A 10,315-nucleotide genomic window follows, 5' to 3' on the forward strand; every position below is an offset into this window, starting at 1 on the left:
TGTATTTACAAATTGATGTGCTGGGATCCATGGGGTGGGGGTTGTCCTTGTAGGAGGAGGGAAAAGAACTACTGTGAACTGCAGTGGTACTGTAAATATACTTTACCAGATATTTCACTTCCTTGGATTATAGAAGAAATTGTAAAGACGTATTTGTGAGTTGTACTGTGAGAAAAAAGGATGAAGTTGAAAGAAATATATATGTGCTTAAAAATGAATTTAAAGTGCCAGTATTTTTAAATATTACTTCTAATATAAGCAGTTGGATTATTGGTGCATTTTTTGAAAACATAGATGTTGTCCTCCAACAACCTTAGCCATTTCTAGAAGGATATAATTAGTAAAGTATATAAGATATAATTTTACAGTGGTGTGATACATTTCTTAATCTTGGAAAAAAATGAATAATCTTATTTTACATAGTTAACATAACACCATCAGTGTTTTGACTCCAACCAGTGCTAGTTTGAGTTTCAAACTAAACTCAAGACTGCCATTATAGTTGGCAAGAAGTATGTGAAATTCAAGTGGGCTGGTCCTCGGTAGAGCTGTGAAGCAGTACATGCTTACTCTAGGTGCCAAAAGCACACTTTGACTCCAGCAAGCAGAAGATTATTAGGGCACAGTAGAATACACATTTTTTTACCTGGATAGGAAGAAAAGAAGAGAAGGTGTGTTTTGAGACAAACATGTATACTTTTCTCAGATGTGTTTTGGCACATCCATGTTTGAATCAACAAGTCGATAATTTAATACTGTTTTTGTATTTTTAGTAAGTTCTGTTCTTTAATAATTTCATGTATGTATATTGTGTATTCTGATTACTCTTCATCTATTCATTGCAATTTCCTTGCCAATCCTGTCAATAATCACACACACACACACACACACACGTTATATCTCATCCCCTTATTTACTAGTTTTGATTTGGCTTAATGCCCTTACATAGTTTTATTAGGGCCAAATATGTTACTAATGTGGAGAGCATGGACTACTGGCTATACAAGCATATATTCTGCCTCTAGTAGCTCAGCACTGGTAGATCACCTTGAGGCCCATCTCCTTCTATATCTGACAATTATGAGGGCCCAACTTCTGTGAACACAGCTGCTGTGAGTTCATGGTTGTCATGACTGTGTCTTTCTTACTTGGAAGATAGTATTTCACAGACATTTGCCCCATCTTCTTTCCACCCTGTCTTCTGCAGTTCCCTGAGGTTTATGGGGAGGGAATGACTCTAAGAGCACAGGTGACATGACATTCAATTGTATTCCCACCAGTAGCTAGAATCTTTTTGTACCAAGTGACTTTGTTTGTTTCTTACAGTGTTTTTGTTTGTTTGTTTTTGTTTTTGTTTTTTGTAGTCACAGCAGCATTGCTATGAACAATGTCTGGAATTTGTCATATTTTATATTTCATCCTTTAGAGTCTAATATTGGTCCTAGAAAATCATTCTAGGCTCTAAATGATGTCAAACAAGCAGGAATTGACAACTCTTGTCCATGGCTGGGGATTTGCATTTGCAACTTAATAACTTCATTTATACTTTGGTAACCCAGTTTCCTTAAAAGATGAAAATTTCAAATAAGGCTTTTAACCACTTAGCTTAGGGTGAGATTATTTTTCCTGAGTAAACAAAAGGAGTTATAATGCAAGAGCTTTTGTGATCTATATCCTGCATACTAGAAGATTACAGTTAATGGGTAATCATTTGCAGTAATTTGCATCACACAAGATAACTTTCATATGCTACATGAAATATAATAAAGAGATCAGCATTAATTTTCATTTGTCTGCTCATTAACATGTTGCATCATATAATCAGTTGAGGAAAAATATGTTCTCTTTAAAAAAACATCAATAATATTTGTTAGTTGCCAGTTTGTTCAGCTAAAATTTAGCTAATTCCAGTATATCATCATGTGGTTATCTCAATCAACTATTGGCAACATGTGCTTTCAGAATAAGGATAGTCATGAAAGCTCTCAAAATATTATTTTGGCTTTGTCTGTGTAGAAAATACAGGCCCCTGAAGAGTTGTAATATTTTTCTTTTTTCAAATAAAATTCTACATTTTAGCACTTGGAAATTTTGCACATTTTCTTTCTTGTTAGTGCATAGAGACTTGAGTATTTAGTTTCACTTTCTTGTATGCATATGTGACAGCTTATGATTTTAAAATACACAGAAGACCCACACATTGATCTTGCTACCTGCCTGATCTGTCCTTAGAAGCCACCAGTTCAAATACATGTAGTGGTAATGAAAACCTTCTATGGTGAAACACAATAGATGAGGAACATGCCCCATTCAAATACAAAGGAGACAGATGGTACCAGTGGAGAGAATAGCATCTTGCCCTGCACAGGATCTAAACATTATAAAATCCAAATAACCACTTCTTAGTGAAGCAAACCATGGGAGAGCTAGAGTTTGGAAGAAGTGACAGCAGGTAAGAGCAAAGCAGGTAGGCCTGGAGGATGTTATCATGGAATAGTTACAACTGTGCATCTTCTCTTGTTGGTAACAGGGTGGTTTTAAGCTGGGAAGTGGCATAAAGAAAGTTTTGTTTTCCATAAACCCTACTGAAAGGATTATGGTATGAGCCAGAATACGCCAGCTTAACAGATGGTGCATGCTGGAACTTTTTCACTGGGAAAAGAATGGAGTTTAAGAAACAAAAAGTGACACTCCCATGATTTGGCAACTGTTTCTGAGGGAGTAAAGGGGAGGAAGAACTCATACAAATAGAATGGAGTCCTGGACAAAAAAAAAGCCCTTTGAGCTGGATTTTTCACCCTCTTCTATTCCTATTATTCTTCGGTTTGATCTTTTCATTGTGTCCTTAATTTCCTGGACATTTTGGTTTAGGAGCTTTTTACATTTTGTATTTTCTTTGACTGAAGTGTCAGTATTTTCTATGGTACCTTCTGCGCCTGAGATTCTCTCTTCTATTTCTTGTGTTCTGTTGGTGATGCCTGATCTGTAGCTCCTGATCTGAATCCTAGGAACCAAGTCAGAAGGAGAGAACCAACTCCTAGAAGTTGTTTTCTAGCCTCTCCAGACAAAGTTTCTGTTATTATCCTTCCACCAAACTCATCTGGTGAAGGTGTCCAGATGCTGAATAATTTAGGTTGTAAAGCTTGTGTACTCCTTTTTTTTTTATACTGAGTCCTTTCATTTTATTCTTTTGTTTTTCTTTTGTTTTTATTAATTTTTTTTATTACGTATTTTCCTCAATTACATTTCCAATGCTATCCCAAAAGTCCCTCATACCTCCCCCCCCCCACTTCCCTACCCACCCATTCCCACTTTTTGGCCCTGGCGTTCCCCTGTACTGGGGCATATAAAGTTTGCATGTCCAATGGGCCTCTCTTTCCAGTGATGGCCGACTAGGCCATCTTTCGATACATACGCAGCTAGAGACAAGAGCTCCGGGGTACTGGTTAGTTCATATTGTTGTTCCACCTACAGAGTTGCAGATCTCTATAGCTCCTTGGATACTTTCTCTAGCTCCTCCATTGGGGACCCTGTGATCCATCCAATAGCTGACTGTGAGCATCCACTCCTGTGTTTGCTAGGCCCCGGCATCGTCTCACAAGAGACAGCTATATCAGGGTCCTTTCAGCAAAATCTTGCTAGTGTATGCAATGGTGTCATCGTTTGGAGGCTAATTATGGAATGGATCCCTGGATATGGCAGTCTCTAGATGTTCCATCCTTTTGTCTCAGCTCCAAACTTTGTCTCTGTAACTCCTTCCATGGGTGATTGTTTCCAATACTAAGAAGGGGCAAAGTGTCCACACTTTGGTCTTCATTCTTCTTCAGTTTCATGTGTTTTACAAATTGTCTCTTATATCTCTGGTATACTAAGTTTCTGGGCTAATATCCACTTATTAGTGAGTACATATCATTTGAGTTCTTTTGTGATTGTGTTACCTCACTCAGGATGATGCCCTTCAGGTCCAACCATTTGCCTAGGAATTTCATAAATTCATTCTTTTTAATAGCTGAGTAGTACTCCATTGTGTAAATGTACCACATTTTTTGTATCCATTCCTCTGTTGAGGGACATCTGGGTTCTTTCCAGCTTCTGGCTATTATAAATAAGGCTGCTATGAACATAGTGGAGCATGTGTCCTTCTTACCAGTAGGGACATCTTCTGGATATATGCCCAGGAGAGGTATTGCTGGATCCTCCGGTAGTACTATGTCCAATTTTCTGAGGAACCGCCAGACTGATTTCCAGAGTGGTTGTACAAGCTTGCAATCCCACCAACAATGGAGGAGTGCTTGTGTACTCTTTATTGCAGCTCTTCAATTCTGACATTAAAGAGAAAAAACAGCTATAGATAGTAGGTAAACTAATGTCAACTGTGTTCCAATAAACCTTTATTTACAAAAGCAAGAGGTGGTCTAGGTTGGACATTTGGCCAAATAGAGGACCTTGTATGTGCATTATGAAGAAAGTTGAAGCAGTGTAGGAAACCATTATGTTTTTTGCTACCTTATCATTTACTTTCTTACCAGTTGCCAAGAGTAGACGTTCCCTATTGTGACACATATATTTAGCTGTGAGGTGGATTATTGTCACTTGCCACATTTACTATTTGCTTATTATTAGCATCATGTCTGCTTTTTTATTTTCTTATGCTGTCCTGCTAAGCTCAGTCACATGTATTTGTTAAAACCTGATTACATTAATTTTTAAGGATACTATTTTTATTTAGATAGTACTAAAAATGCACATATATTTAAGCTGCTGATGTCCAGAAATTAATTTGTCCTTACATCCTTCACTAGGCGGAAACAGTTTTCCAGCAAATCTGCCCAAATGAAGACTTCTGTCCAGCCCCGCCAAATCCTGAAGATATTATTCTTGATGGAGACAGCTCACAACAAGAAGTTTCAGAATCCAGTGTCATACCAGAAACCAACTCAGAGACTCCCAAGGAAAGTACAGTCCTAGGAGACTCAGAAGAGCCCTCTGAATAGTGGATGTGCATCAGACATAACATTCTATTTGGAAATTCCTGTCGCCTTCACAGTCTTCTTGATAGAAGGAATATTTGAAATCTTTCAAAAAGCAACAACCAATTTATTAGGAAAAATTAGGAGAAACGGGTTCCAGAAATCCAAAAAGGAATTTCTTCATCGAGGGCATTTCCAGAAACATAAAACACTTATAAAGCACATTAACTTGCCTGTTTTAACATACCAAACCTGTGAGATTAGCAGGTGAAAAATATAAATGGACTGATTCCCAGAAATGTAGTTATGATGGGAAAGGGGTCCTATGCTTCGCTAACAATTACGTGGTGTTCACAGAAATTTGTTCGCCAAAATTGTGATCTTTTTTTGTTGTTGTTGTTGAGAGCCACATCTGGAGAGTCAGCTCACATACTTATTTTGTTTATTTGAATTATATTTTCAATCTGGGCATGATATAACAGATAAAAGCATGTGTAAATACAGTAGAATAAAGCTAAACTATCATGAACTGGCCAGGAGCCTATATTTGGAGTAAAAGTTGGTTTTATTTCCTATGTTAAAAGCTGAATATGTTAATACTAAGGTGTTTAGACATTTTGCTGATTTTAATTTCTTAGTAATTAGTGATTTGTATATAAATCACATACACATTGGCCAAACTTCAAAGATTAAGAAATAGAAGAATACAAGCAACCATTTGATAGAGTGATTCTACTGAGTCAACGGAAGCACTAACTTCTTATCCACAGAACTAATTTCATCTTAGTCGTGTTACTCAAAAGATTAGGCAAATTGTTAAACTTCTTATCTTCAGTTTCTCCGGATATGAAGTGAAACCTGCCTCCTATACCAGAGCAGTCATGAAGATCAATGCAGCACTAACAGTAGAATGGTTCTTCTGGACAATAGTGGTTTGGGACTTTCCTATTAATTGATCTGTGGAAAAATATCAAACCAACCTCATGATCACAGTGTTATATTTATTGCAGTAAATTTTTAATGCCAGTCTGTTTCCTAAACTCATTAATAACAGGTGGAATGGTAGTTCTTGAAGTCTTAGGAATACTTTATAAATTAATGTTCCTCTTCTGGCAACAAAACCATCAGGAACTGAACAGAGTGTAGCAATTAATAACCTGTAATATACATTCTACATGAAAAAAAATGAGGGCTATCCATTGGCAGAAAACCTATTTGCGATGCCTACATTTAAATGTCTCTAAGCTCTGATGGTCTACTTTCTTGAGCAATAGTTTAGACCTAGAACTGCCTATAAATAAATAAACAATAAATAAACCCAATGCTTCCTGTCAGGGAGCCATGGCTCCAAGGAAAAGCACAGAATTCTCCATGTGCAGCTGCTTCCCTAACCTGGCCAGGTTTCAGAGATGTTAAAGCTCCCAGCACAGATTCATAAGAAATGTAAAAATCCAAGGAATGTAGCTCTTGCTCACCCTTGAAGAAGGAGTTAGATTGAGAAAATGGGAAAAATTTCCCAGACTTCCAGGCTGTTCCTCTCAGGTTGCCTGTACCTCCCACTGTACAGCTCTCTCCTCTGGAGTATCCTATCCTTTTTATAATGTCACACAAATCAGGGACAGAATCACTTTATAACCTACTTTGTCACAAAGCTTCAGCTCTTATGTCAGCTGTTTCCTGAAGCCCACATAGGGCATGCACTAAATGCCAAGTACGCTCCTGTAATGCATCAGGTACTGGCCCTGCCTCTCCATACCAGCAATATGAAAGTTTCTCTTGGCTGGGGACATTATGTTGGAATACAATCACAGTTATGTCACACCAGTAAAAATGTTATACTTTGTTATAATCTTAGAGTTAAAGGCCTCCTAAATGCAGCATGCACATTTATCTAAGGAGACTATTAAACTAGATAGGGTTAGAATAATTAGAAGAACTAGACACCTTTGGACACTGCAGCTCTGTACATTGTAGAACAACACAGAAACTATTTTTTATTTCATGGCCCAGCATACGCTATATCTTTTTTCATCCTTTTGGTGCAATCAGAAAAAAAAAAAATCTCTCTTCCAGATCATTTACCGAGTATATTATTAAAATGCTTAAAGCTTCTGAATATGGTTAATAATGGCTGTAATACCACAAAATTGTTTTCAAAATTGTAGACAGACCTATTTCTTGTTGCCTCAGAGTGTCATACTAAACCTTTGAAGAGCTTTTTCTTTTGTTTTCTTAATTATTGCTTAATACATGGTTTTACTGTATTAAGGTCAAAACAACACCAACAACAAACCTTAAGGTTGTGTTGTAAAACCTTAAAACACAATGTTTGCTGTTTTGCATAATGCAAACATTTCAGTAATTTTAAATTTTGAAGTTGCTGGTATCAAAATTTTTTTATTTGTTTGTTGAACGTATTTAAATATGCATGCCTGTTTCTGGAAACGAAAAATGGTATATCATTAAGTGATAAGATCCAATAACTAATCCTATGTTGCTTTTGTATATTTTTCTAGTTGGTGTGCCTGTCTAAGAAAGCATATATAATAAATGTCAGTTTCTATTTTTATATAATAAAATGGCCATGGGTAACTTCTAGACTAGTGGACATTTCTAAAGTAATATCTACAACTATAATGTTAATTAATAATTATTAACTTCTGGCAAGATTGTTTCTAGAATTATCTGCCCTAGTATTGTTATCTAGTTCCTAATAGTAGCAATCATTTAAAGGAATTAAAAAAAAACATTTTCTTGCAAATACTTATGTGCTACTGGTATTGAATAATTTGTCTTTTGCGCAGTAAAAGTTCTTACTTATTTAAAAAGGCATGAATATAATAATTTGCATACTGTAACAGGGAATTTTCAGAGAAAATAAAAACTTTTCAATGCTTTTCCACTGTAATGGCTTATTTTTTTATATTTGAATTTTGTGTATAGGGCTAGAGATACAGCTCAATGGTAGACACTTTACATAGCACTGTACCTGCTAGAACGTTAAGTGTAGGCAGCCCACTATCTAGCACCTCCACTCCTCATAGAAGCTTTCCTTAGTTTATAGTCAACTCTGTATGTGCATATGTACTGATCATAATTTAATAAGTATTTTAAATAGGGGAGTGATATAATGTATATTGATTATTATAAATAGTAATCCCAGACACCACTTAAAAAGTATAAATACCAAGAACTGAAAGACAGCCTTGGATCTGAGTTAGTTTTCTGCTCTTATACTGATATTTAAATAGTTGTCAGCCATGTGTTTTAATTTCAAGGCATCTACCTATCCACTGTGGTAAATTTGTAAGGAAAGCTATCAGATTTTGCATTTCTTTGATTTGCATAGCAAAATGTTCTAGATGCCAATATTAATGTCACTATCAAGCAAAAGCAGATGGCACTTTATCCTGAGATTAGTAGTACAGAAGCTGTAAGGCATAAGCAATGACTTTACAATGCATTGATCTCCTACACCTTGCTTCCACATCTTAGACAAAGTGAATTCAAAATGGTTTTCCATGATTGTTGATGAAAACCGGAAATGTTTTTCCAATTTTCTCTTAGGTATTTGAGTCTCTAACAGCTTATTTACAGTAAGAAAGATGATTGCTTCATTCTTTGTATGCAGAAATAATTCATTAAGCTATGGTTTTCCTTATATGAAATAATCAAAGAATACTGATATTTTCTGTCAACTCCAAGTAGTACATGAAGCTGCTGAAATAGAACATATTCAGAAGCTAACCAGAACTCTTGTGAAACTGGCAATTTATCTGTGAGATTATTAATAAATCAAGTTTTCGAAAGCTAAGGTTAATTGAATTTTTAAACAAGTAGCTGTGTTATCCTTCAAGCACCTTGGGGCTCATAGACTATTCACACTCTTTAAAGAAGTGCTTTGATATGTTTGAATTGTCTTTAATGATAGCAGTTTAAAGCACCAAGCAGTTTAACACTTGGCATCCCAAGTTACATTTCAAAGGCTATATATTCCATTACTGCAGTTCTGCTGTGGGCTTCATTGAGAAGTCCTTGCCCTGCAAGTTGCCCTGTCCGTTCTTTCTGATGATGATGACTCTTAGGAGCATTTGACAGGCAGTCATTAGTACTTGAATCTCAGTAGATAGACTAGAGTCTTTTTGTCTGACATTGTAAGAAATTTTTTTTCTCGTAACTTCTATTAATGCTAATAGGACTTGCTTGTGTAAATCTACTTTGTACAAGGTAAGACAGTTGAACCCTAAAAGAAAATTAACTAGTGATGTACACTCTCGCTGATGGAAAGGCAGCACTAGTTAGCCATATTCTGGATTTTCATGTATGGTCCAAAAGCAGCAGTATATTGGGTCGTCAGAAGATTATTGATAGAACTTGAAATTAATACCAGCTCTTGATTTTCTATTCCCATTTTAATACATATGAGAAACTTGCGTTTTTAAGAACTACTTTTTTTAAGTTTTTTTAAGTTTCTCTTGAGTAGGATGAAACTTGGTTGGTTGGTTGATTGGTTGGTTGGGTGGGTGGGTTTTTGTTTGTTTGTTGTTGCTTTTTAGACAGGATTTCACTATGTATCCCTACCTAGCCTGGAAGTTGTAGATCTCTGTAATAGACTCAGCATGTTGCAAAAGGATGCTTCTTTGATGAGTCAGAACTATACTTACTAGAAGGTATAAGGATAAGATAAAACTACTTTGGCATTGTTATTAATATGCCAGTAATACTTTAAAAGTTCTGACCCACATTCATGAGAAGATAAACAACACTAATTGGACACAGGGTTATTGAATTTAAAAAGAGAATGCGACATAAAAATGGGCACAAAATGGAGTATGGGAACAAGCGAGAAGTTAGAGGGAGGTGTCACTGATCTGGACCTGGTAAGAACTGGGAGGATGGAGTTGATAAATAAGGTGAACTAAAGTCTCATGCATCAAGTATCAGACAGTTTATATTCTGAGAGTTAAGAGGAATCACATGAGTAAAATGCTCGATTTCAAGTTGTATACAACCACAAAGATAAGCCACACGTGTCAAAAACGTGTTTTTCCATAAAGGCATATAAAGGATGGTTTTAACATTAGATTGGATACCACCACCAAACAGCAAGGAGTAGTCAAAAGTAAACACTCCTGATACGTAACACCTGGGAGGAGCAGGAAAACACAGCCCAAGGACAATTCTGTGTGTTCAGGAAACTGAGGTCCTAAGACTATTTGCTTTCATCTCACAAGCACTCAGAATTCTCCACGACTTAATCCCTGGACCATGTTCCAACAGGGCCATAGCGGTAGAAGGATATGATCAAAATGCATTGTTTAAATCTATGGGGTTTTCAAATAATT

General features: G+C 36.2%; 1 protein-coding gene across 1 annotated transcript in view; it reads left to right on the top strand.

The window, feature by feature from the left end:
• Nucleotides 1-7,867, top strand: part of Chm (CHM Rab escort protein) — a 136,270-nt gene extending 128,403 nt beyond the window's left edge. The window contains exon 15 of the mRNA XM_021153427.3: nt 4,803-7,867. Coding sequence (XP_021009086.1) covers nt 4,803-4,994 — 192 coding nt within the window. The 3' untranslated portion in view covers nt 4,995-7,867. The remainder of the gene's footprint in view (nt 1-4,802) is intronic.
• The last annotated feature ends 2,448 nt before the right edge of the window (nt 7,868-10,315 follow it).

The sequence above is a fragment of the Mus caroli genome, unplaced genomic scaffold, assembly GCF_978045245.1.
Source record: "Mus caroli unplaced genomic scaffold, Mus_caroli_1 scaffold_5, whole genome shotgun sequence".
NCBI lineage: Eukaryota > Metazoa > Chordata > Mammalia > Rodentia > Muridae > Mus > Mus caroli.